At 41.0% G+C, this 27,913-nt stretch overlaps 1 protein-coding gene across 1 annotated transcript in view; it reads right to left on the bottom strand.

The window, feature by feature from the left end:
• The window catches only part of HADH (hydroxyacyl-CoA dehydrogenase), a 32,456-nt gene extending 5,082 nt beyond the window's left edge, over positions 1–27,374 (bottom strand). The window contains exons 1-6 of the mRNA XM_081333232.1: positions 27,243–27,374; positions 15,191–15,319; positions 13,875–14,032; positions 8,090–8,216; positions 6,316–6,405; positions 3,485–3,557 (exon numbers count right to left, since the gene is read on the bottom strand). Of these exons, the coding sequence (XP_081189358.1) occupies positions 3,485–3,557; positions 6,316–6,405; positions 8,090–8,216; positions 13,875–14,032; positions 15,191–15,319; positions 27,243–27,359 (694 nt within the window). The 5' untranslated portion in view covers positions 27,360–27,374. The remainder of the gene's footprint in view (positions 1–3,484; positions 3,558–6,315; positions 6,406–8,089; positions 8,217–13,874; positions 14,033–15,190; positions 15,320–27,242) is intronic.
• Positions 27,375–27,913: the final 539 nt, after the last annotated feature.

The raw sequence follows: 27,913 nt of genomic DNA, 5'->3' as shown, positions 1-27,913 counted from the left end.
CTTTTTGAGTATATTTACCTAGTTACCTAGCAGTGTCTCTAAGGAATGTCTTATGCATTCCAATGACAAGAATAACAGTCACCAAAAAAGTGAGAATTACACAGAAACCCACTACATACACTAAATCATCCAATGGCAACTAAATGGCTGATCAACAAAACCAAATATACACATTTTTTCCAGGTCTGACAGCTTGAGGCTTTGTCCTCTGAACAATGGAGATGTATTAACCGTATTTACTTTATCATAAGCATTTTTGTTCTTTTTTTAATGTTAACCTTCTCATATTTTACCAAACGCTAGCAGCATGTGGCCCACAAGTTTTCTAACTCGGTGAAGAAAATGTTCTCAGCAAAGTAAAATTTTGGAAAACAGCCTGTGAGCTTTTATCCATTCCACATTTGGAGGGAGCAGAAGAACACCACATTAAACCATAAAACATTGCCAGTGTAGTCTGACAATTAAAACTTTATTTTAATTAGATGCTATCCAGTTTCTTATAGCAATCATTTGAATATACGTGTTTCAATTCCCTCTTACAAAGTATTTAAAGTCCAAATAATAGCCGGATTCAAGGAATACCATTAAATGAAGCTCAATAAATTAAAAAGTTTCAAATCAGAAAATAAACCCACCAGTTGGTTGATTAAATTTGGAATGCATCATTTTGTTGAAGTATTTTATATGGCAATATTTTAGAGAAAACGGTTTTTATACAATATTATCCTTTGCTTTAAAAAAATTACTAATTTCTTATACTGCCTTTGAGGAGTAATTAGCAATATTTATTGACGGATAAGCAAGAAATATAGATAATCTTGCTTCACAAGCTGAAAACACTTATAAGATCTACAAAGGAAGCATTTAATATCTAAAATATATTTACAGGATCTTGATAATGGAAGTCTTTCATCTGTAAAGAGAGGAAAGGCTGCCTTCCAAACAAAATGTTTGAAATAATATTCTTAATAGCAGACAGTCATAAAAGGGAGCTTAATCCTGAATAGTTACAGAGAGGAAAGTTCTCTTTAGCTCTTTATATAGCAGCCGTCCTTGCTTTGAAGAACACACGGCTTACTTTAAGAGTTGACTGGCTCTAAGGTTTGAAAGAAAAGGACAATAATTATCCTTATTATCTCGTATTTCCATCAACATGGCAACAAATAGCGCACATCTCCCTCATCCTGGCTGCTCTCCAGGTGTGTGGACTTCAGCTCATGTAATTCCACATAACCCACTCATTGCCCTGCTGGTCATTGATGGCCAAACATCTGGAGGGCACTAAAATTGCAGGAAGTTGAGTAAAAATTCATCTATAGCTTGGAATCTTCCCATTTTTCCCAAAAGGCATTCCTCAAGGTAATTTTGTAGTAATTTTGGAATCAAGTCATGGCGAGCCACCTTAAAATAACTAAGACCTTTGTTCTATTTTAGTTTATTTGTTATCAGTTAACTTATTCCAGGGGTTAGAAACTCCAGTCATCCTTTTGTTTGTATGATCAGAATCTCACTGGGTTCAGCACGTTCAGGTCAATCTCTTGCAAGATGAAATCTCACAAGATTTGATGGTTTTACAAGATTTTATTTTTAAAGAAGGGGGAAGATCTATGGCCCTTCACAAAATGGTGTTGCACCCACTAATTAGCAAAAGCCCTGGGTATTTCATAGCCCTGCTAAGAAATATCACAACCTGGAATACAGGTAAGTTCTTGACTTACGATCACAATTGAGCCCATTTCATTTGCTAAGTGAAACATTTGTTAAGTGAATTTTGCCCCATTTTACAACCTTTCTTGTCACGGTTGTTAAGTGAATCTCTGCAGTTGTTAAATTAGTAACATCATTGTTAAATTAATCTGGTTTCCCCATTGACTGATCACATGACCCCATAAATCACATGACCCCATAAATCACATTACCTCAAAAATATGAGTCAGTTGCCAAGTGTTAAAATTCTGATCATGTGACTATGGTGATGCTGCAAGTGTTGTGTGAAAAAAGTCACGATTTTCACTACGGTCGTAATTTGGAACGGTTACTACATGAACTGTTGCATGTCGAGGACTACCTGTACTGGGCATTAAACACATGTAATGCTTCTAGAATATTAACCTTATTGTCATTAGCTTTAATTAATTATTCCATTATTTCTGTTAATTGTTTTTAACTAAGGGTTGTTATTAATCTTAATATTAACTTTGTTAATAATCAGTTGCAGTGTTGATTTTTATATAGTAGTTTCTAGTCCACATTATTTGGCAAACACTTCAAAAATTCTGAAGGGACCAAACAAGTAAAAGGAACTTAAGTGCAATTTAGGGACACTTAAGGTAAAGGTAAAGATAAAGGTTCCCCGCACACGCGTGCTAGTCGTTTCCAACTCTAGGGGCCGGTGCTCATCTCCATTTCAAAGCCGAAGAGCCAGCGCTTGTCGGAGGACGTCTCCGTGGTCATGTGGCCGGCATGAGTAGATGCCAAAGGCGCACAGAACGCTGTTACCTTCCCACCGTAGTGGTCCCTATTTTGCTACTTGCATTTTTACGTGCTTTCGAACTGCTAGGTTGGCAGAAGCTGGGATGAGTAAAAGGCGCTCACTCTGTTACGCGGCCCTCGGGATTCGACCCGCCAAACTGCTGACCTTAGTGTCCCCAAAATTTAGATTTTAAAAATCAGGATTTCTTTTTTTACTATTACAGAGGTAGCTTTACTAGCATAGTAAAGCACATTGCTAAGCACATTCTGCTTTAGATTGTAAGCCGCCCTGAGTCTTCAGAGAAGGGCGGGATATAAATGGGATTAAAATTAAAAAAAAATAGTGATAGGCCAATAACTGTTTTGAGCTGTTCAGACATGGCTGATCCAGGTTCTTTTCACTTCTAATTTTATATACTTTTAAAAAAAACTAGCTTTGAAAAAAAAACATTCAGTATTGCATCTATAATTTCAACATGGATTTTTCTAGTGACATTAAAATGCTAATTACACTTCCAATTCCAGCGATAAGCGCCAGAATGTAATTTATTTCCCTAATGTCACAAGATACTTTTGGAAATAGAGATGGAGAAGGCCTTTATTTTTTATTTTTTTTTAAAAAAACCCAGCAGATACAGAACACACATTATCCTATATAACAAAATTGGCTGGAAGGATATGAAATAAATTTTTTGCACTCATTGTCATTTAAACAGAAATTTGAAAGAGGTCTCTTAGGGATGTGCATGAAATGGAAAAATGTATTTTGCCAAGCAATTCTGTGTGTGTTGCTGCTCGGCAGAAACAAAACCAGGAACATTTTGATTGTTCCAGATTTGTGTCAATGTCTTTGGTTCAAACGTGGCAACAACTCCAACAGGCTGCCTCCCCTATTCAGAACCTTCCCAGTGCCTCTTTATCAGATTAAAGAACAAGCAAACAGGCAAACTGGGGGCTGTAGTCCCAAAAACTGGTGGAGATGTACATACAGGTTGACAATTTTCTACGTTACCCCTTTCAAAAAGCCGAACTGCTTCCATCAGGTAAGGTACAAGAAGTCGATTCACAACAAAGCCAGGAGTGTCCTATGTAAAAAAAACAAAATACAACAGGGTTAATGGTAAAACAGATCATTATTACAATATAAGTATTACCTACAGTCCCCATTCAAAGTTGTGTTATATTTTGCCAAGCTCTTGCTGAATGAATGGTACCGTGTTTCCCCAAAAGTAAGACACTGTCTTACTTTCTTTTGAAGTAAGCAGTGTGTTTTACTTTGGGGGAGGGCTTATTTTTTGCTGGTACCGGCACAAGTAGGCCACGAGCACTTGGGGGTGGGGCGCGGCCTGTGCAGATACCTGCCGAAGCCACGCAGGGTAAGGTTGCCAAGCCCACCCCCACCCAGATACCCTTGCCTCCCCCAAGCATTTTTTACTAACTTGCCTCTCAGCTGCATTCCATTTGTTCGCTTCTCAGCCTTCACCGCATGTTTGTGGGACAAAAAAAAAGTTCAGTCAGACTTTCTAACTTCTCACGAGATCTCAAGAACTTAGAAAGTTTATTGAACTTTTTTTTTTACCGGTAGTCCCACAAAAAACCGGTGAAGGCGGAGAAGCGAACGGAGAAACGGAATGCAGCTGAAACACAGGTTAGTAAAAAAAAAACTGCTTGGGGGAGATGAGGGCATCTAGATGGGGGCGGGCGTGGCAACCTTACCTTGCGCGGTGGCAGGAGGGTGTGGCGCATGCCCTTCCTGTGCCAGGCCAGCCCCTGCAGCCTTTGGTGCCCCTGTGGTGGCAGCAGATCACGAAGGAGAAACAACACAGGACTGGGAGTCAGGTAAGCAAAGAAAGGCAATTCCTGGGGGCAGCGAGGATTTCTTTCCTTACCTGCCCCACTTGTTCTGCGGCCGCTTTCAGCCGAGCCGCATTGCTGTTGCCAATGCCCTGCCCGCCATCCCTCCCCAAGCATCTGGCGCTTCACCTGCTGCTTTGGTGGCTCTGTAGGCAGAGCTGTGAACTTCTCTTCTCTGACAGAGAAGAGAATGGGCAGGTAAAGGGGGAACCCTTCCCCCTGGTTCTGCGGTTGCTTTTGGCTGAACCACGTTGCTCTCGCCAATGGCACAGCCAATGAGGCTGCAGAACAAGCCGGGCGGCGGTAGGGAACCGGTATAATGGCATGTGGCTCAGAAGGGGAGAGGATCCACCAGGCCTCACAGCAGCGGCATTGCGTGCAACGCGCGAGGCGGTAAATGGCTGCATCGTGCCGAAAACAGCCATTTGCCGCCTCCTGCTCAATGCCACTGCCATCAGGCCATGGCAGAACAAGCCGGGCAGCAGTAAGGAACCAGTATACCGGATTTCCCCTCCCCCATCGGCTTCACCTCATCACAGGCAGGCCATCCGTGCAGGCCCTTAAGTAGGGCTTACTTTCAGGGGAGGGCTTATATTAGGCCCACCCCCCAAAATCAGCTTGGGCTTACTTTTAGGGGCGGGTTTACTTTCAGGGAAACAAGGTAGTTAAGGACAGTTCTGGGTTATAGTTGTTGCCCCACCCTCTGCTGATCAAAATTTGGGTGCTTGAAAGTCCAACCTCATTTACAGATATAGTATGTACTTTAGCTCTCCCCATCCACCTCTCTCTCTCCCATGTCTGTCCTTTTGGCAGTCCTACACTCTGCTGCCTACCCCTGCCATCTCCCACCCCAAGGTCCCCTCCCCACCCCATCTCTGGCCTCTTGAAAAGGCTGGGCACACCTCCAAATCACTAGAAGGAAGAAAACTAAGAAAGTCAGCTGTGGAGAACAAGGGGTAATAATGATAGGCAGTGGGATTGGAGTGCAGGGGGGAGATGGATGTGGTCCAAACTGAAACAGCAGCAAATGGGCAGAAGTGTGTGGTAGGTCAGGAGAAGCAGGAGGTCCTTTGTCAGGTCCTCAAATCCTTATTGTCACCTTTCCATCTACAGTATATATTCTTGTGCTTTGCTTTGGGGCCTGCCATTTAGCTGTGGGGAGGGGGGATATTTGCTTTCACTTGGGATAACTTTCGCTTTCTGCTTTCCTTCTTCCACCTCTATCCGCTTGAGAAAGGAATGTGTCTCCCTTATCAGGGAGACGGTTACAGAGAATCGAAAGCTGGAGAAGACCTTCAGATGCACACCAACTGTACCAGTTAACCACTCATTGTGCCACCTGTGGATTGGCTGTATTTCAAACGGACACTATGACTTTGGTGGGAGGGGGAATATTGCTGGTTTAATTACACAGTTCAAGCGGGATTTTCCCCAGATCTTACCTTGACTTCCTTACTGTCAGTAACCCTTAATAAAAATTTCCTTTTGAGACAATGTCCGTTTCAAGAGTTCTGCTTTCTTGGGTGGTTAGCTGAGGTGGGTCCTTATATCCTCACTTAACAATAGTGTGGTCTTTGTCTAACAACCACAATTGGGACTACCAAAACTACCATTGCTAACTGATATAGTCATATGATGTTCTGCCTAATAACCACTTTGCTTAAAGATGGACATTCCTGTCCCCGTTTATGTAGGACTGCCTATATAAATAAATGTTGTTACTTACTCTTTTTGTTACATATATCGCTGACTATCAACCTGCCATTACTGTATATGGGGGAAAAAGAGGAAACAAGGCCAAGTTCATGTTGGACTGAAACCAGTGTCTTCTTAAAATATTCTATAACTATGTTATATCCCTCAGTCTTGTGCTGTTGGTGGTTTAGCAAAAAATGTGCTTCCAAAATGAGACAGAGGTAAAAAAAAATCCTCAGGGTGGCCAGGTGTGACCCTACTGCATCATTATTCTTAATTTTGAGATAAACGTGCCTTGCAAGATATTGGATTTTTCCCGACTGCTCTGCTGAAATCCATGAGGGACTCAAAAGTCTTCTGGCTCGTCATCGGCGTCTTGATAACCTAGCGGCAAAAACATTATCAAAGCGTAGGGACTTTCAGCAATCTAAAAAACAATTTCATATAATACCATGTTGCAGGAGAGAGATTAACCAAATCAGACTTTATTTCTTTAAATCTCAAATAGTTTAATGACAAGGAACTTCTTTTTCACCACTTCTCCAAACTATTTCAATTCTGCTGTCCATTCTCTGAACCAATTTCTATCAGAAATGAAGTATGCTAAAATGGATTTTGCTTCAGTTGAAAAATACGCTGATTTTTAAAATTATCTTGGCATTCAATAACCCATATTGATGCCTACTGTGCTGCTATTATCTACTATTCTACTAAATATCTTTGTTGGTTTCAGCCAACAAACCCATGGTGGCACAGTGGTTAGAATGTAGTATTGCAAGCTAAATCTGTTCACTGCCAGGAGTTCAATTCTGACTGGCTCAAGGTTTTACTCCTCCTTCCATGGTTGGTAAAATGAGGACCCAGATTGTCGGGGGCCATATGCTGACTGTGGACTCTGTAAATTTTTTTATTTTTTTTTTTAATTCCATTTTATATCCCGCCCTTCTCCGAAGACTCAGGGCGGCTTACAAGCTTAGCAGTAGCCTTCATTCTAATTGCTTAGAAAGAGCTGTAAAATACTGTGAAGCGGTATATAAATTGAAGTGCTATTGCTACTATTTTTGTGTGAGTCCATTTTTTTAAAAAAAATATAGTATAAAGTATAGTAAAAAACCAATAAAGATATATTACAAATCATAAGAACGTTTTAGGCAAAAACTTATTCTGTTTATACTGTATGTCACATGAAAATGATTTCAATGATAAGCAGTATGTATTTAAAAAAACAAATAAGTAAACTATCATAGAGAGAGCTATGAATAGAAGTAGGCAATATTATTCCCCACTTCACATTTCTTCTAAAGCATCTGTTAATATAGAAATGGATTGCTTCTCTTTGAAATACGTGCAAGGGGAATCAGACTACCAAGGGCTACTCCAGGTAGTCCTTTACTTACAACCATTCGTGTAGTTACCCTTCAAAGTTACAACAGCACTGAAAAAAGTGACTTATGACCTTTTTCACATGTACTTATGACAGTTGCACTGTCCCACAGTCATGAAATCGCTATTTGTAACCTTTCCAGCTGGCTTCCGACAAGCAAAATCAGTAGGGGAAGTCAGATTTGTTTAATGACCACATGATTTACTTATCAACCGCAGTGATTTGCTAAACAACTGTGGTAAAAAGAAAAAAAGGTCGTAAAATGGAGCAAAACTCACTTAACTGCCTTGCTTGCAGTTGGAATTGCAGTTGGGCCGAATTGTTTTTGTAAGTCGAGGACTACCTGCAGTCTTGAATATATATTACTCCAAAGTTTCAATGCAATCAATGCCTCAATCAAGTGGGGAGATACGTTTTTTGCTCGTGATCTGTTGCTGGGTTTCTCTTTGGTATCTGCTTGGACACTGTTGGGGCAGAATCTCAAACCAAATGGCTATTTTATCTGCTCCAATGAGGAGAAATTTAATAAGTTTTAGTCTCAATAATCTAATTAATATATTTATTTAACTTGTTAATTTGCATCCCATCCTTATTATTTTTATAAATAATTCATTAATGCCTAAATAGCAGCATGCACTGAACATGGCGCAAGATTCATTTTAGAATATGATTAAGACTCCTTACCTCTACAAGCTTCATCAGAGGTACCGGGTTAAAAAAATGTAAACCACCAAACTGATCTTGCCGGGTGGTAGCATTAGCTAAGTCCGTGATTGGCAAAGAGGAAGTGTTGCTAGCAAATATCGTGTGCCTGGGGAGAAAATAATATTCACCTTATGTTAGTTGCAGCTCTTCTTTCTACAAACGTCTAATAACAATTTTAATTCAAAATGATTACAATAATATAGACCAATCATAGATGACTGGAGTGAAACATGGTCTCAGTTTATTGATAAAAGTATCTCTGTAAACATTCCCTTTGTACAGTTATATTTTCTTTAGCTTCTGTTCCTTCTTATATAATTTTATGTATTTTTTTCCCTTTTCTATAGTTAGTTAATTGAGAGATAGGGAGGGAGAGACAGAGACAGCAAGAGACAGAGTCGAGGGAGGGAGGGAGAGAGAGAATGCTCAGTAGCAAAATAATTATTGAGAAACCCATATCCTTGTAACCATAAGAACGTTTAGCTACAGGCAATTTTCACTGATTGCACCTTTTTCTGCTCTTTCTATATTCGTTAAATGTCCTCTAACTTTCATTTCATTTCCCTCTCATCTTTCCTTTTACTGTTTTGGTCCCCTCCTTCTAAGAATGGGCACACATGAACATATGCCGGTATTGTCAGAATACTCTTCCATGCCTCTGATGAAATATTGTGTTTGTGCTCCACTTCCAGTGGATACCGGTTGCTTGTTAAGGTGCTAGAAAATTCTTTGCTGCTTTTCTATAGGTCATTCAGGCTCATCTCAGTCCAAAGTATGAGAGCAACGTATGCGAAGAAGGCAGAAAAGTAGCCTCTAAACTTAAAAAAACCCTGCATGAACACAGATTCCAAATTTAAATACTCTTCTGCATTTTAGAAAAGGGAGACAACGGTTACAGTAGGGAAGCTGAAGCAAAAAAAAAAATTTGCAGCACACATTTTACATGAGTCACAAACATATTTGGCATTTTTTTCTTGGAAGTACACCAGTGTACACAATGGACAAAATGATGAATATATTCCCCAAAGCCTAGTAATAATAATCTTGTAAAAGCTACAAAACTACAAACTTATTCCATAGACTGCGAAGAGGTGGTTTAATGATATCTTAACAAAATCTCAGTGACGTACTGAGTTTTAATCTCCTCTTAGGCACAGAAGCCACTAGGGCCAGGGGTAGGCAACCTTGGCTCTTTTATGACTGGCTCAAGAATTCTGGGAGTTGAAATCCATGAGTCATAAAAGAGCCAAGGTTGCCTACCCCTGCACTAGGGTGAATTTGAGTCGGTCACTCCCTCTAACTCAACCCACCTCACAAGTTTGTTTATGGAAGAAAAGGTGGGAGGGAGCATTTTGAGTAATAAAAAAATAAAAATAGGATATAAAACAAACAGATAAAGGCAAAGTATTCCCCTGTCCAGTCATGTCTGACTCTAGGGCAGGGGTAGGCAACCTTGGCTCTTTTATGACTTGTGGACTTCAACTTGAAGTCCACGAGTCATAAAAGAGCCAAGGTTGCCTACCCCTGCTCTAGGGGGCAGTGCTCCTCTCTGTTTCTTAGCAAGGGAGCCAGTGTTGTCTGAAGACAGTTTCGTGGTCATGTGGCCAGCATGACTATATGCTGAGTGCATGGAACCCTGTGGCTTTCCCACCAAAGTGGTACCTATTTATCTACTCGCATTCGCATGCTTTTGAACTGCTGGGGCAAGTAACCAGACGTTCAGGTCTTGAACCTGGGCCATAAGCTCAGCATCTTTAACTGCTGAGCCATCGTGCCTCCTTTAAACAGACAGATTTCAAGCTTTCTTTTCCAGATAAGCAATCTACATGGCATTCTCTTTTAGAAACCAGATATTTTAGCATACGTCCATGGCTAGATATCCCTTAAAATCAAAGTATTCTCCAAGATAATAAAGCCTATTACTAGTACTGTACTCAGAAAGAAAAACAATCAAAAGGAAAAACATATGCTTATTTCCCTTCACTATTAATTTCAAATTCAGGAAGAATGTAATCTCTCTTGTAGGTTAAGTTTACCATAAATTCAGAGAGTAATCATTAAAACATTAACATGATACCGACTCAAGGCTAGAAGAAAGGGAAAAAAGCATAAAATCAACCTTTAGATTTCATGATTACTAGAAAAGTAATTACTAGTATGCGCTATTTCATCATCTGACGCATGTAATAGGAATTCAGAATAAGGAGGTACAATGAACAGCCCCCAAATGTTGCACCTCCTTACAAAAGTTTCTGAAGTTTGAATTTAATATGTCAGGGTGGGTTAATTATTAAATACATGGAAAGTAATCACAGCAATTTTATTTTAACTGAATTTCAGTCTTACAATTCTTGTCCACCCTCTTTCTCCTGACTTTTCTACCTGCAGTTTCCAAGATTCCATTGAATGACTAGGTGTATCCCAAACCTTAAATATTGCACTTCCCCAATGAAGTATACAAGGCTAATAATATTCTGGGTTTTCAGAAGGTTCGACAACAATATAGCCATTCATGTTGCTTAAAGGTGGGCTTAAAATCAGATACCAGGAACTGGGAAGTAAACTGCAGTATGGGTTTTGCAATATGCTATTTACATTTAAAAATGCAAAAATTGTTGATATGGTCCACTTGTTTAGGATTCCTGATTGATAGATTTTCTTTCAAGATACACCATTCCATCTCTATCCTAATTTTTGTCTTTTTCTGTGCCCCTCCAGATTTTCTGCTTCAATTCTAAGTCAGTTATTTTAGATTCTTATCCTTCTTTGATCACTTGCCTTATTATTTTTTTTAACACATCTTACATTTTTCCTACACTTTGCAGAATGTGGCTTTGTCAAAATTCAGGCTACTCTGCCATCAGCACTTGTTTCAGCCTGCTATTAAAAGGAGTGATATGGATACAATGATCTATGAAAAATACAACCATCAAACAAGCTCATATTCTATTCATTCCACCATCAACCCCTAAATTCTATTTAGCTGATTATTTTATCAATGATATTTTGATAAAATTGCTCAATTTTGAACAGTAATTCCTCTGAAACAGCGATGATTACATTTCTTTGGAAGAAGGAGAGTTGGGACTTTGCCTACATAATTTACTCGAATGGTTCTTTGGTGTAGGAATATCTTTTTAATCTTTGATCACAAGTGGAGAATTACACCACTTCTTTTCTTTCTGAAGTTAATAATTTCACTCAGACCTCTCTTACAGATAAGAACCATCAGTATGAAAGTAAGATGAGTTCTGGTGAACAAAACATTATTTGGAATGCTTTATTTAGCATGACATAGCAAAGAAGGGTGAAGAGTGGTATTCTTTTTTTATTGCATTAAGCCAGAAAGTTAAAATAAACGTAATATAGAAGATTATACTAGAAAATTAAAAGTCAGAATAATTAAGCTACACTAAGCCTCCATACAACTTTGGAACTACACTTAACCATATTTTAATTTAGAAATAAGTGACTTAAATTCAAAGATTCATAGTGGGTCACCCCGAATCTCTCAGATGCTCTGCATTGTAACTTCTGATGCAACAGCAAGGGGAAATTATTAAATACATGGGATGAAATCATATTAGCTACACTTAATGAATAGAGGTACTTGCTTAATGGCAGTAACTGGGACCAGAAGCTCCATTGCTAAGCAATTTGGTGACAAAGCGCAGTGTCACATGATTGCACCAACTTATAACGGCAGCTGACCCTACCAATTGCTGCTTTAAGCGAATCTTATATGATGCAAGTTCATGTGACTGCAATTTGCAACCTCCCACCAATTTCCCCACTGACTTTCCTGGTCAGAAGTTGACAGGGAAGGTCACAAATGGTGATCATGTTACTCTGTGATGTCATAATTGCGAGCCGGTTGCCAGGTGCCCAAATCACAATGACAAGACTGTAGGGACACTGCAATAGCTATAATTACCGGGATCTTTCATTAAGTCCCCCTCATTCAGTACCACTGTAACGGAATAGTTGCAGAACAAGTGGACTTTAAATAAGAATTATGTATATATGTTTAGCTTAACTGAATTTAGATGAATTCAAAATTAAGTGTTCATCCTAGTTGGATCCACTTTTTTGGCCCCAACCCCAGGACATTAATTAAACCTTTTTGCAAGCTTGGAAAAGGATGTGCACTTTTCCTTTGGCCCTAATTTGCAAAAACTGTTCTTTTGTAATGTTTAACATTATTTTTATTTATTTTATCAAATTCTGATACCACCCATGTCACTGTCAGACTTACAGAAGAAGGATGCTACTTACATTTAAAAGATTTAAATGTATTAAAATCAATTAAATAGGTGTTGCTCTTATGGCCCACTGGAGAACACTGCTTTGCCAAACTATTCAAAACCAACCCTAACTCACTCACTCACTCTCTCTCTCTCTCTCTTTCTCTCTCACTTCTCCCAGAAGAACGAAGCTGAAGCCACCAGCCTGAGGATGACGGATGAGATTTCGTCGAAACGTTGCTCTTACACCTTCAATTCTACGTGGGGAAAAACCCGAATGACCAAAGATCTACATATATATATGTGTGTGTGTGTGTGTGTGTGTGTGTGTGTGTGTGTGTGTGTATGTGTATGTGTATGTATATGTATATGTATATGTATATGTATGTGTATGTGTATGTATGTGTATGTATATGTATATGTATATATGTATATATATATATATGTATATATGTATATATGTATATATGTATATATATATATGAGTCAAATGTTAACTATTTAGATTTACACAATATATATATATATATATATATATATATATATATATATATATATATATATATATATATATATATATATATATATATATATATATATATATATATATATATATATATATATATATATATACACTGTATTTAATAGTAGGATGTCTTATTTTGTGTTCCCTTTATATATATAAAGTCAGTATGGCTGACTGATGAGAACAAATAAGTTTGAAATGCATATCAGTCTCCCTTTAATTGTTTTTTAGCAATCCAAAAAAAATTTACACAAATATGAGCTGTCACTGTTGTGACTACTGCCTGTGGATGGCCTTCGGTTAGGCCGAAACAGGAAATAAAGATTTGTCCCATGTTTGGGGCCTAGCAAGGTAATCTAAATAGTTAACAAGCATTTAACATATATATGTTATTAATTGAAATATAAAATATAAAGACAAATGAAAATAATGGGAAAGAAAGGGAGAAGAGAAGGAAGAGGGAAAAGTGTAGGGGAAAAGGGAAAAGAAAGAAAGAAAAGCATTCACTTCTGACTGTCTTTAACACAGTAGAATAAGGTAATAACACATCTAGTTTTTTTACTTTTACATAATAATATGTACTAGCAATTTCTATAACAATAAATCTATCTAGTCAGCAAAATCAAAATTTCATTTTTTCATTTCAAGAACAGATCCAGAAGCACTTTCCAAGCAGAAATAAAATTAGTTGTATTCTTTTTTTTTAATGAAAGCCTGTCAGACACCTAGCAAAGCTGCTTTTCCTTTGAAATAAATAAAACATTCATTCTCCCAATTTCTCTTAAAACAGTTAACATTTTCAACTGATTATGCATCTAGTCAAATATTTATTTGGGTTGTGAACAGGAGAGTAAATCTGAACAATCAAGCCTATATTTAAACTTCTGTTCTTAATCATCAAAATAATCAGAAGAAGGTATAGTACTGCAAATTAATATTTTCATCTAATTGCTAATGACTTTTGTATTTGATTTGTAATAGTTTAAGAACATACTCTGATGCAAACTTATCCAGTGTCTTGAAGAGCTCAATTTTGGGGGCTAACTGTTCCAAAATGGCCTCCACTACAAGGTCAGTGCTGTGGACCACAGAGACAGGATCCGTGTTCACGGTTATATTCTTTAAGGCCTTCTCAACAAATTCTACACCAGCCTGCAATGTTAGAGAAGCAATAAAATATTTTTACCGAGTGTTACACTTGTCTGCATAAACAGAAGCTTGTTTCAGCTGTAACATGGTTCATTTGTACTTTATTTATTTGCCAAATTTACATAGCCACTCATCTCACAAATGTTAACAATAAAGCCAATAATTAAGAAATCTTTTAAAAAAATCAAAACATGTAATAGAATGTGATATTATAAAATATTAGGAATTTGTTTGTGCACATTGAACTGATACAGGTAACTAACACATTACTGCTTGTCCCTCAAGTAGCAAAATGCATTAGAGAGAAGGAAACCACTGGCAGCTTTATGTCTTCCCAGCTGCCCTGCCCAATTAAATGAGGAAAATCCACTTCTGGGGCTTCACACAATTTTCAATTGCAACACTTCTGATTCCCTCCCCGTTTGGCAGCAGATGTTCCAACTGTCAGCACTGATATCCATCACGCTGGCAGAACTTCAAAGATACTATCACTAGCACACCTGAACCTGAGCTTTTCACTCTATACAACCGGGAACATCTCTTTCAAAAAAATATTACTGCATAAACAGGTGACACTTGCCTTAACCTATGGCTTCTGACAACTGAAGAAAACATGCTTTGAAGGCAACATGCTTGAAGCAAAGGCTGGGCTTGCTGCTGATGAAATGCTCAAAGCACCAAGAGCAGCCTCATCCACTTTAAAAGCAAGTATTCTGTGTGCTGGAGCAGAAAATCACTGAAAGGTCCAAAAAGAAGCAATGTGGTGGTTGTTCTTCAGTAGGTAAAAACCCTTTGGATTGACTTCAGAGGGGAGATTCAACCAGATCAACTTCAATCTGAAGCACTCAGTGAACCTCTGACAAGTGTGTCTTCAGAGGCTACAAATGCATATTCAATGTAACCTGCAGAAGGCACTACTTTTTGAAAACTTTTTAGAATGGTTATTTATGTTGGATTTTGATTTTTTTTAAAAAACAAATCAATACCCATTTGATTTTAGTTTAGCTTTCCTCATGTCCCCCAAATTTTGTTTCTGCAAAGCAGGCTTCCTTAATCTAATGGCTTCCCAATACAGTCCTTTACTGTATGTTGGGGAAAGTTGGCTCCTTATACTAAACATGAAAAAGAACACTACCCTTCTCAATATTTATAAAATGTCACCTCGGGTTTGTCTGCAAACTTTTTCTTTGATAGTTTCTTCAGACTATCTTCAATTTGTTTCTTGGACTTATTTAATATTTCGTCTGACTGGTCCACTAATACCACTGTGTGGCCAGTTGCTGCAGCAACCTGTAAATAAGATATGAAAGGGGGAGGAAAAAGAGAAGTTAATCAATTTCCTACTCCAAGTAGTCCTTAATGGTAGTACATCTACATGGAGGGAAGTAAGCAGTGGGGTACCCCAAAGTTCCGTCTTAACCCTAGTACTCTTCAATATCTTCATAAATGACTTAGATGAGGGAATAGAAGGGAAACTCATCAAATTTGCAGATGACACTAAGCTGGCAGGAGTAGCCAACACCCCAGAAGACAAGCTCAGAATCCAAAAAGATCTTGACAGACTTGAACAAATGGGCCCTATCCAACAAAATATTTAATGTGGAGAAAAGCAAGGTTTTACACCTGAGCAGGAAAAAACAAAGGTACAAGTACAGAATAGGTGAAACCTGGCTCAAAACAGTAACTGTGAGAGGAACCTTGGAGTCCTAGTGGACAATCACTTAAACTTGAGTCAGCAGTGTGCAACAGCAGCCAAAAAAACTAATACAATCCTTGGTTGTATAAATAGAGGCATAGAATCAAAATCACACGAAGTATTAGTACCGCTTTATAAAGCCTTAGTAAGGCCACATTGAAATACTGCATCCAGTTTTGCTCATTAGAAAAAAGATGTTGAAACTTTGTAAAAAGTGCAAAGAAGAGCAACTAAGATGATTAAAGGCCTGGAGACTGAAACATATGAAGAACGGTGGCAGGATTTGGAAATGGCCATTCTAGAGAAACGAAGGACTAGGGGGGATATGATAGTAGTATTGCAGTATTTGAGAGGCTGCCACAAGGAGGAGGGGTCAATTTATTTTCCAAAGAAGCTGAAGGCAAGACAAGAAACAACGGATGGAAACTAATCAAGGAGAGAGGCAACCTGGAATTAAGGAGAAACTTCCCATCAGTGAGGACAATTAACCAGTGGAACAGACATTGTGGGTGCTTCATCACTCAAGGTTTTTAAGGAGAGACTGGACAGCTACTTGTCTGAAATGATATAGGGTGTCCTACTTGAGCAAGGGGCTGGACTAGAAGACCTCCAAGGTCCCTTCTAGCTCTGTTCTGATTGATTGAAGTCATCCGTTGGATATTGGGAGTAAGTGGAAATTTAAGCATGGTCCTGCACAAACTTAATTTCATTATACTGTATGTCTCAAATATCAGCCCAGCAAAATTCCTGAACAAAGGACCTGGTCCATAAAAAGAGACTCAATACTTTTTGATTGGCCTTCTGTTTCGGAAACACCCTTGAACATAGTCCTTAGCCTCTTCCTAACAGTTTGTAGGGAGTAAAGTGTGAAACCATCCTGGAGAACTAAGTCAAACCTAATTCAAATAAATCAAATTCAAATAAACCAAACTTCTGTCTACTCTTCCCAAATACGAAGACTTAAGTAAAAGCAGAAACTACCATGTTAACCATGGGGAAAAATAAAGCAAAACTGAAGATAAATTCCAGATCAAAGCAATATGTTTATAAGGCCTATTGAAGTTAGACAAAATAGTGGCAATAAGGCCTTCCAAAATGCCAGCAAAGAGAATAGAATAATAGCATTGGAAGAGACCTTGGAAGTCTTCTAGTCCAATCCCCTGTTCAAGCAGGAAACCCTATACCATTTCAGACAAATGGTTGTCTGATCAAATCTGGTATGTCGTAGGGTAGGCCCTGCAACTGAAAATGGCTGCTTTTTTGGCCCCACTCTATGATATTCTATATAGAAACAGGACCTGTGACATCAATCTCTACTTTTCCTAGTTAGCTTATTACCTCATTATGGTTTGTTTTTAAGAAATCAGATGAGCACCATCATCTAACAAAGCTAGTGGAGGTGACAGTATTCCAGCTGAGCTATTCAAAATCTTAAAAGATGATGCAGTAAAAGTGCTACACTCAATTTGCCAGCAAATTTGGAAAACTCAACAGTGGCCACAGGATTGGAAAAGATCAGTTTACATTCCAATTCCAAAGAAAGGCAGTGCCAAGGAATGTTCAAACTATCGCACCATTGCACTCATTTCTCATACTAGTAAAGTTATGCTTAAAATCCTACAAGCTAGACTCCAGCAGTATGTGGACCGAGAACTACCAGAAGTACAGGCAGGATTTCGAAGAGGCAGAGGAACTAGAGATCAAATTGCCAACATATGCTGGATAATGGAGAAAGCTAGAGAGTTCCAGAAGAACATCTACTTCTGCTTCATTGACTATGCTAAAGCCTTTGATTGTGTGGATCATAACAAACTGTGGCAAGTTCTTAAAGAGATGGGCATACCAGACCATCTTATCTGTCTGTTGAGAAACCTATATGTGGGCCAAGAAGCAACAGTGAGAACTGGACACGGAACCACTGATTGGTTCAAAATTGGAAAAGGAGTCCGGCAAGGCTGTATACTGTCACCCTGCCTATTTAACTTATATGCAGAGCACATCATGAGAAAGGCAGGGCTAGATGAATCAAAAGTTGGAATTAAGATTGCCGGAAGAAATATCAACAACCTAAGATATGCAGATGATACCACTCTAATGGCAGAAAGTGAAGAAGAACTAAAGAACCTCTTGTTGCGTGTGAAGAAGGAGAGTGCAAAACTTGGGTTGAAACTTAACATTAAGAAAACCAAGATCATGGCATCCGGCCCTCTCAATTCCTGGCAAATAGATGGGGAAGAAATGGAGGTAGTGACAAATTTTATTTTCTTGGGCTCCAAGATCACTGCAGATGGGGACTGTAGCCAAGAAATTAAAAGACGCTTGCTCCTCGGGAGGAAAGCCATGGCAAATCTAGACAGCACACTAAAAAGCAGAGACATCACCCTGTCAACAAAAGTGCGTATAGTCAAGGCTATGGTCTTCCCAGTTGCAATGTATGGTAGTGAAAGCTGGACCATAAAAAAGGCTGAGCGCCAAAGAATTGAGACCTTTGAACTATGGTGCTGGAGAAGACTCCTATGAGTCCCTTGGACTGCAAGGCGATCAAACCAGTCAGTCCTAGAGAAGATCAACCCTGACTGCTCTTTAGAAGGCCAAATCCTGAAGCTAAAACTCAAATACTTTGGCCACCTAATGAGAAGGAAGGACTCACCGGAGAAGAGCCTAATGCTGGGAAAGATTGAGGGCAAGAGAAGAAGGGGACGACAGAGAATGAGGTGTCTGGATGGAGTCACTGAAGCAGTAGGCGTGAGATTAAAAAGGACTCCAGAAGATGGTAGAGGACAGGAAGGCCTGGAGGAACGTTGTCCATAGGGTCGCGATGGGTCAGACACGACTTCGCAGCTAACAACAACAACAACATCATCATCTATTGCTAAGCACATTGGTTTGTGCTTAAATTGTAAGCCACCCTGAGTCTTCGGAGAAGGGCGGGATATAAATGGGATTAAAATAAATAAATAAATAAATAAATAAATCTTCATAGTTCCATAGTATTGTTAAACTTAATTGAGGAAAAGAATTAAAGTCAGCTATTCAGAAGACGGCAATTCCAGTACTGTATCTTACTTTCTGTGTCTCTGGTACAAACAAAACACAACTGAGAAATGAGGAGAACTTCAAGCCTTCCTTGGAATATTCTTGGTTCAGAAAGAGGGTACAATTGCAAACAGAAAATAAAATGCTTTACTCAGCTTGTTCCTGGAATGACCAGACTACTAGAAGGCAGTCAGCAAAAAAAAAAAGAAACTTTGCTTTTTCTCTAAAAGCCCTAAATAAAAGCAGTTAACTTCCCTCTTTTTTAAAAAAAGGAAAGTTACATTTTAACATGCATTTGCCAAAGCCAGTAGGGAAGATTTAATCTTTAAACCCTTAAGTCCTCCTTCTAAAGGAAAGTGTCCTTTAGATTCTCTTAGATTCTTCCCTTAAAATGTCGTGCTTGGAAATTTGCATGATAATATTTTAAAACTTTTTTTAAGTTATATAATTATCCAGGGTTTGTATCATCTATCTGGGTAGTGCATGTTAAATGACAGTAGCCAAGTTCCCATCATTATGAAATCTGAATATGAAGGCAAGTATACTGCAAGTCTCTTAATGAGTGCAATGCACTTAGCAGATAGGCTTCTCAATTAGAGTGCCTGATGTGTCATTATAGGAGAAACAAATCATTTATCTATAAAAAAAATAATGGGAAAACAAAATTAGAATTGAAGCTAATGTTTTCTCCTTCCGTTGCCAGTTCTTTCTCTTCCATCAGCATTTAGTAGGGATGTCATACTGGATCCATACAATACGGGTCTGAGATTACAGTCTCTACAAATGCCAGTTATAAAATGATTTTTAATAAACCTATCTGAGTATTTCTTAACTTGGTTACCCTCCAGAGATATGTGAATTTCAATTTCAATTTCCTAAATTCTCAACAACGTTCATGCTGGCTGGAAATGATGGGTGTTATGTTCACATACCTGAGGTGTGCCCAGGATGAGGATGGACGACCTATGCCACACAGCTATTGTGAAACCATTTTGTATATTTCAGTCCTGAGTATTTTACATCCCTAAATATAATTGTGTGAATTTATATTAATGGCTAGGTTAATGAAGCTCTTTATTTATTGAAAAGTAGCTGGGTTATAGTGTTGTTGTTGTGCTTCTCCTATTCACCTTTCTTCCTCATCTTCTCTCTTGGGCTACACCAAACCATGTGCTGAATACTTTGTTCCATTGGTAGAATGACCCTCCAGTCTTACACAGACCTACTCTATATCCTTAAATCAAGTAACAAGCTGACTCTGCTCAAGGAAGAAACAGATCTCTATGTTGGGTTCTCCAGGCCTTGGGAAATCAGTGCCAAGGTTCTAATCTGCTTTTTTACAGACATTTTAGCTCATGTCTCAGCAAGACTTCCTCAGCACATTGGTTAGAAATGGGGGTTGCTTTCTGGTATGTGTAATATTTTAACTTGGGGGGGTGTGTGTGGATTGATTAAAGTCTACTGGAATTAGGAAGATGCTGGGAATGATGGTGTCTCTGTTTTGATTGACCCGCACTGTTTGCTTGCCGTGTGTGGCTTGTATCAAATGCCTCACTAGATGGTAGATCACATCTTTGCTGAGGTAAGAATGTACACTTTTTTCTGGTTATGCAAAGCTTTTGTTTCTAGAATGAAACCATGTCTAATCATAACTTTACAAAACTGGTATAAAAGTAACTTCTATTTGCTTACCCTTCACCTAATCCAGGCATGTCCAAAGTCCGGCCCGCGGGCCATTTGCGGCCCGGGGGGCGGTTTAATGTGGCCCTCCCTGCTCTGTGTAAATGCGGCCCTCCCACGGCCCTCCCTTCTGATTGAGGGTGGCAAGCAGAAGACTGTCTGCCACAGGAGGGAGGGCGGTGAGAGGGTGTTTCTGAGCAGCATATGGAGTCTCGGGTGCTGCCAGATCCCCTCCTTCTTTTCCCCCTTCTCTCTCTCTCTCTCTGTGTCTGTGTGTGTTGGACCCGCGGGGAACAGCTGGTAGGGAGGCGGCAGTCCGGCATTTTCCCCCCTCTCATTTGTGTGTGTGTGTGTGTTGGACCCACGGGGAACAGCTGGTAGGGAGGCAGCAGTCCGGCATTTTTCCCCCTCTCGTTTGTGTTTGTGTTTGTGTGTGTGTGTGTGTGTGTGTGTGTGTGTGTCCCCTCCTTCTTTTCCCCCTTCTCTCTCTCTCTCTCTCTCTCTCTGTGTCTGTGTGTGTTGGACCCGTGGGGAACAGCTGGTAGGGAGGCGGCAGTCCGGCATTTTCCCCCCTCTCATTTGTGTATGTGTGTGTCGGACCTGCAGGGAACGGCTGGTAGGGAGGCTGGTAGGGAGGCGGCAGTCTGGCATTTCCCCCCCTCTCATTTCTGTGTGTGTGTGTTGGACCCGCGGGGAACAGCTGGTAGGGAGGCAGCAGTCCGGCATTTTTCCCCCTCTCGTTTGTGTGTGTGTGTGTGTGTGTGTCTCGGACCTGCGGGGAACGGCTGGTAGAGGTGGTGGCAGTCTGGTGTTTGCATCACTCTGTGGGCCCGACACACACATACAGGAGGGGGGAACGCCGGACGGCCACCTCTACCAGCTGTTCCCCACAGGTCTGACACACACACACAAGAAGGAGGTAAACAATGCCGGACCACCACCTCCCTAACAAACCTCTCCTGCGTGCGGAGAAATGCCCATTCCCTCTGCTGAGCCATCCCAGTTGCTTGCATTGCGGAAGGCAATCATTTGGAACAAAGACACGAGATTCGGCGTTTCTCTGCCCGCGCTGATCTCGCCCTCCTTACAGTCTCCCTCTCTTTGTTTCAGCTTGCTTTCTGCATTTGGGATGAAGACTCGAGAGAGGGAGACTGTAAGGAGCGCGAGATCAGCGCGGGCTGAGAAACGCCTAATCTCGAGTCTTTGTCCCAAATGCAGAAAGTGCTGATCTCGCGCTCCTTACAGTCTCCCTCTCTCGAGTCTCCAGTCTTTGTCTTCACTCACACTGCTCAAAAAACGTTTCTCTCTCGCTCTCATTCACTCACCAACTCAAAAGGCCAGCCGCGGCGCCTCTATTGACTTCCATGGGGACGCTTGGCAATTAAAACCACTCCCGCTACTGCTGCTAACTTTTTCACTTGCTGCTTGGTTCCGATTTAACCTGCAGAAACAAATCCCCGAGCCGGCCCCCATGGCAGCAGCGAGCCCCAAGGAGCGGGGCGGCCCAGTGTGCTCACCGAGACACTGGAGCGAGATTGCCCTCAACAATCTTGGTGGAGCAGTGGGCTTGGTGGAGCAGTGGGCTAATGCCTCCTTAAGTAACACCAGCTGCCTGCAATTAGTGCAGGTTCGCATCCCACCAGGCTCAAGGTTGACTCAGCCTTCCATCCTTCCAAGGTAGGTAAAATGAGGACCCAGATTGTTGGGGGCAATTAAGCTGACTTTGTAATAATGCCGCTTGGGGGGGTGAAAACCCTAATAAGCAGGCATATACATAGAATGAAGGCTACTGCTAAGCTTCTAAGCTGCCCTGAATCTTTGGAGAAGGGCGGGATATAAATGGAAATAAAAAAGAAAACCAATCTGAACACGAGATCGGCATTTCTCAGCCCGCGCTGATCTCGCGCTCCTTACAATCTCCCTCTCTTTGTTTCAGTTTGCTTTCTACATTTGGGATGAAGATGTTCTGAACCAGCCCTCTTCTCGTACCCCTAATCAAAAGAAGAGACTGGAAAGCGTCCAAGGCTAAAAGGCTTCTGCCAAGATTTAATAGTAAACACACAAGAGCTTATCTTCAAGCAAAAGAGTTGCTTTCAGCAACCAGCCCCTCCCCAAACACTCCTTTTATAGAGAGCTCAGGGCGTGGTCTCCCTGTGCCTCCTCCCGAGGAGTCCCATAGCCTTCCTTTGTTTGTCCCTGCTCGACTGCCTCCTGCGTCGGGCGTCCTTGAACAGGGCCAGCTGTGGGTCATCATCCTCCGCACTCTCGGGCTCACACAGCTGAGCAGAGGTTCCCGGCTGAGGACTCTGCAAAGTCTCCAAATCATCATCAGCCGGTTCGTTTCCCTCCTCCCCCACATCTGAGTCCTCCGATACATCGGAGCCGGCTGTCGGACCCACAGGCTGACCCTGAGTCACAACAGAAGACTCAAGGTTCGGCATTTCTCCGCACCCGCTGATCAGCGCGTGCGGAGAAATGCCCATTCAGCGCGGGCTGAGAAACGCCTAATCTCGAGTCTTTGTCCCAAATGCAGAAAGTGCTGATCTTGCGCTCCTTACAGTCTCCCTCTCTCGAGTCTCCAGTCTTTGTCCCAAATGCAGAAAGCAAGCTGAAACAAAGAGAGGGAGACTGTAAGGAGGGCGAGATCAGCACAGGCTGAGAAACGCCAAATCTCGAGTCTTCATCCCAAATGTAGAAAGCAAACTGAAACAAAGAGAGGGAGATTGTAAGGAGCACGAGATCAGCGCGGGCTGAGAAATGCCGATCTCGTGTTCAGATTGTTGGGGGCAATCTCGCTCCAGCGTCTCGGCGAGCACACTGGGCCGCCCCGCTCCTTGGGGCTCGCTGCTGCCATGGGGGCCGGCTCGGGGATTTGTTTCTGCAGGTTAAATCGGAACCAAGCAGCAAGTGAAAAAGTTAGCAGCAGTAGCGGGAATGGTTTTAATTGCCAAGCGTCCCCATGGAAGTCAATGGAGGCGCCGCGGCTGGCCTTTTGAGTTGGTGAATGAATGAGAGCGAGAGAGAAACGTTTTTTGAGCAGTGTGAGTGAATGAGAGCATGAAAGAGGCTTTTTGGAGGAAGAGTAAGGGAATGAGAGAGCGAGAGAGAAGCTTTTGCAAACAAAACATGAGTGAATGATACCGAGAGAGAAACTTTTCCAAGCAAAGGTGAGTGAATGAGAGCGGAGGGGGCAGGGCGCCTGTATGTCTCCCCTTAGGCTCCACTGTTCTGTCAAGCCTCTTGTTTTGCACATAAAATACATTGTGAAAACTCAGCTGTCAGTTGATCTTAATGTTATAAAATGAAAAGTATGCCATTTGCAATTAACTTGGCATAAAATAATTCATTTGCATTTAATTGTAATTGTTCAAAGAATGTTCGGAAAAATGTTTGGCCCTCCAGCATGTTCACTTCATCCAATCTGGCCCTCTTTGAAAAAAGTTTGGACACCCCTGACCTAATCCCTTGCAGCAAACGAAAGGTGCCCTTGAAGAATAAAGCACAGAAAGCATGCAGTTGTCTCAGGTTGCTAGTATGCTGTAGTGACAAAACACAGTCTGCGCTGGGAAGGTAAGTTACCAAAAATATTTCTGTGGTAGTCTTTTCTGTAGAAGTATTTATACAAACATCTAACACTAGGCAGGTTTATTTTAAAAAATGACATTAATCGTGCTCTCAAGTACTTAAATCCCCAAGGAGTAGTCAAATTTAATTTAATTAATAAATAATAAATAAATCTGTAAAAAGCAATGAAAAGCTAGAAAGTCATAGAATTATTTTTTGCAAGATAATTCAAAAACAACAACTTAATTTACAAGTGGATGAAATGCATTAATAATGTAGCCTGATACTTACAACCTGACACATAAAGGTAAAGGTTCCCCCGCACATGCATGCTAGTTGTTTCCGACTCTAGGGGCCGGTGCTCATCTCCGTTTCAAAGCCGAAGAGCCAGCGCTTGTCCGTGGTCATGTGGCCAGCATGACTAGACGCCAAAGGCGCACGGAACGCTGTTACCTTCCCACCGTAGTGGTCCCTATTTTTCTACTTGCATTTTTACGTGCTTTCGAACTGCTAGGTTGGCAGAAGCTGGGACGAGTAACAGGCGCTCACTGTTACGCGGCACTCGGGATTCGAACCGCCAAACTGCCGACCTTCTGATCGACAAGCTCAGCGTCCTAACCCACTGAGCCACCGCGTCTGACACATACTCTTAACCAAATTATTGGATTGCAGCCTAAAAGCGCCAAACATAGATGGAATTAAGAAAAAGGAAAGGGAATAAAGAACAAGAAGCAAACAACAGTCAGAATAGAGACTAACAGACCTGAAAAACTGAAACACAACCAATTTAAATATAGCAAACAAGAGATGAGCTATTATTACATGATAGCATGATATTGTAATGTAAGGTTAAATTTCCCCAATAAGCACTGACCTCACTGACTTTGCCTGTGAGAAGGTTTCAAAAGATGATCACACGACCTTGGGACACGGCAACCATCATTAATTATGAATCAGTTGCCAAGTATCTGAATTTTGATCACATGACCATGGGGATGCTACAACTGTTCTAAGTATCCTGATGGGAAGCAATTTTTTTCAATGCCCTTGAACCTTTGAATGATCATTAAACGAATTGTTGTAAGTTGAGGACTGTATTTTTCCCCCCCTGGGCAACTGGTATATACAAATCACTGAACTTCAACCACTTGCCATTTTTATATTCTACAAAACACATGCAGGGAATCCAAGGGCACTCTTGAAAATAACGGTGATTCTGGAAGGACATGTTCTTATGAAAATATTACCAGTGACCATTAATGACTGCAATGCCAAAGGCATGTTTCAGGATCATAGGGTTACCAAGATATGAAAAGCTATTGCCAAATATGACATGGCTCTTGGTCCTAGTAAATATTCCATGCAAACCAAACTTTAACTCACTGTTTCTAAAAGCTCACATAAATCTGAAAAATTTCAATTCTGTCTATATACATTCTGAAGACTTGTTTCATTCTGGTTAATTCTTGGGGCTTTTCTCCCTATTACCAAAGGGCATTTAAACAAATTAAAGCTGTGTTCACTTGGCTTTCTCTTACCCCAACTAACTCGGGACAAAAAGGTTCAGAGTGCAAAGACATAGTTATCTTTATTGCACCAATTCCTTAGCAAAGAAAATGATTAGATACTTGAATGAGACATACTAACAAGGAGTTGTGCAATTTGGAGACCTCCATACTGACAGCAGAGCTGTCTGGAGGTTATTGTTAACTTGATGAAAACAGTGCTGTGCATGTGTTGCAACATCATATGAACACATGAAAGATGGACCATGCATTGTGATGGCACAATACTGTTTTTGTTACTCTGACAAAAGTTTTATTTGCTAAATTTATTTCCCGCCTATCCCACCGTAGGGCTACTATTCTGTGGGTGCTTCTGTGGGTTAGTGAAACATACACAAATGAGGTCTGCTAACTACTTAGTTAAACAGCATTCATTTTTTTCATATAGTAAATAATTGATGAACAATCTGAAACTTCATGAAGTGGTTGATGAGCTGAAGAGTTTAGGGACCCCCTGATTTAAAGCCAACAAGCCCTGCACTTTCACCAGCTATTTGCTTATCCATGTGAGCATTTGAACAAAAGGAAGTTGACCACATCTTTGAGTGGATGGCTCCATCACTCAACTGCTCTGAATATGAATGAATTTTCTGTTAAATTAATGAATCTACCTTACCTTAGGATATCCTATCCCTTTCTGATATTTGGGAAACCAGTTGAAACCATTATTTTCTACCAAGCCTTGGAGAAGAGGCATAAGGACTAAGCCCTGTTATGCAAAGTCCTTGATTACTATGTTTTGTGGGATTTTTTAAAGTGTCGCTATTGTTTCAAATGTTTTTTTCTTATTGGAAACTACCACAGCTCTCTTGATTTAAATACTGTATTTTTTTTTTAAAAAAACCCCATCCTACTGGGGTTTTTTGGGGTAAGAGACTCTTCTGTTTGATGCTTCTTCAATAAAAAAAATGTTCTGGAATGGCATTATTGGCAAAACAAAACTTTGGATGAGACTTAGAACTGAAAATTTATTGGGGCTCAGTTCTGAGTTATAATTAAGGAAGTTATAGTATCCAAAAGAAAGCATATCCCTTGCCACTAAAGGTCTTCTCTCACCATACTTTGAGCACCATACACCCAAACCACATTGGAGGCATGTACAGTTCTCTTACTACCGTAGTTATATTTCAGTTCAGCTTCGTGGGATCTTAACTACACAGATCAACTTTGCTCCACCTGCAACCTGAGTTTCTCAACCTCAGCAACTTTAAGACAGGTGGACATCCAACTCCCAGAATTTCCCAACTATTCTAGATAACTTATAGTACAGTAGATTACAATTCCCAACATGTTATATGAGAAATAGAATTCTCGGCCATACTAAGTGAGAATTCCCGGAGTTGTAGTCCAGCATTCCTGGAGGGCTGCAATGAAGGAAGGCTGGTATCCTCCTCCTGCTGGACTCTTCTTTTGCTAGCAGTTGTGATTCCCTCCCCCAACGCAACAAAACTAAGATCACCCTCAGCTTCAGTATTGATCAAAGGCACTTCTTAGCACAGCTTAGCTCCGGCTCTTAGCCTAGCGCTCGGGGATCCAATCGCGGAGAAAAGCAGATTTTCCGTGCACTACCAAGGGCGGCGGAGGGCCAAGGGAGGCTCTAAGTTGGGCTGCTCCAGCCGACGCCCCTTATTTCCCCCCGTCGGAGGGCGGACGGCTTCGTATGACAGCTCACCTGGGCAATCCCGGAGCCCATCAGGCCGGCTCCGACCACTGTCACATGCTTGATCACCAGCTTCTTGGCGGCTGTGGTGGAAGCCAGGCGCACGAAGGGACGGGTCGCGAAAGCCATGGCGAAGCACGTTCTTGTGCCAGGAGGAGGAGGAGGCGGCGGCAACAGCAGCGGCGGGGGCGTAGCCGTCCCCAAGAGGCAGCCGAGCATGGGCGGGCCAGCGCCGACAAATCCAGGGCGACGTTGCCCACCCCAGAGGGCCGAGCTTCCTGCCCGCTCCTCCCATTTGCCTTCAGCCAGGAAGAGGGAGTTTTGGCCAGGTTAGCTGCTGGCGTCCTCGGCCCGCTTTTCGGTGGTTCTTCGAGGTCGGCTTCTTTTGCAAGACTGTTGATTGGCAGACCCCCATTTGCCAGCAAGGAAACGTCTTGCTTTTGAACTGCAGGGCGTTCTCCTTCGTATTCCTCATTGTTTCCAATGAAGGCGAATATTTGTAGCTCAGGGTTGAAATGAGGTTACTTATGTAGGATAATGAAACGTCTGCAGCAAAACAAGCAAGCTGAGAGAGCACCAAGGGTCTCTCGCCTCATTGTTTCTCAACCGTGCCGACTTGGACTTCAACTCTCAGAATTCCCCAGCCAGCATTCTGGGAGTTGAAGTCCACACCTCTTCAAGTC

This window comes from Vipera berus, assembly GCF_964194415.1.
Source record: "Vipera berus genome assembly, chromosome: 7".
NCBI lineage: Eukaryota > Metazoa > Chordata > Lepidosauria > Squamata > Viperidae > Vipera > Vipera berus.
The sequence above is the reverse complement of the archived record's forward strand: the minus strand, read 5'-3'. Positions and strand labels throughout refer to the sequence as shown.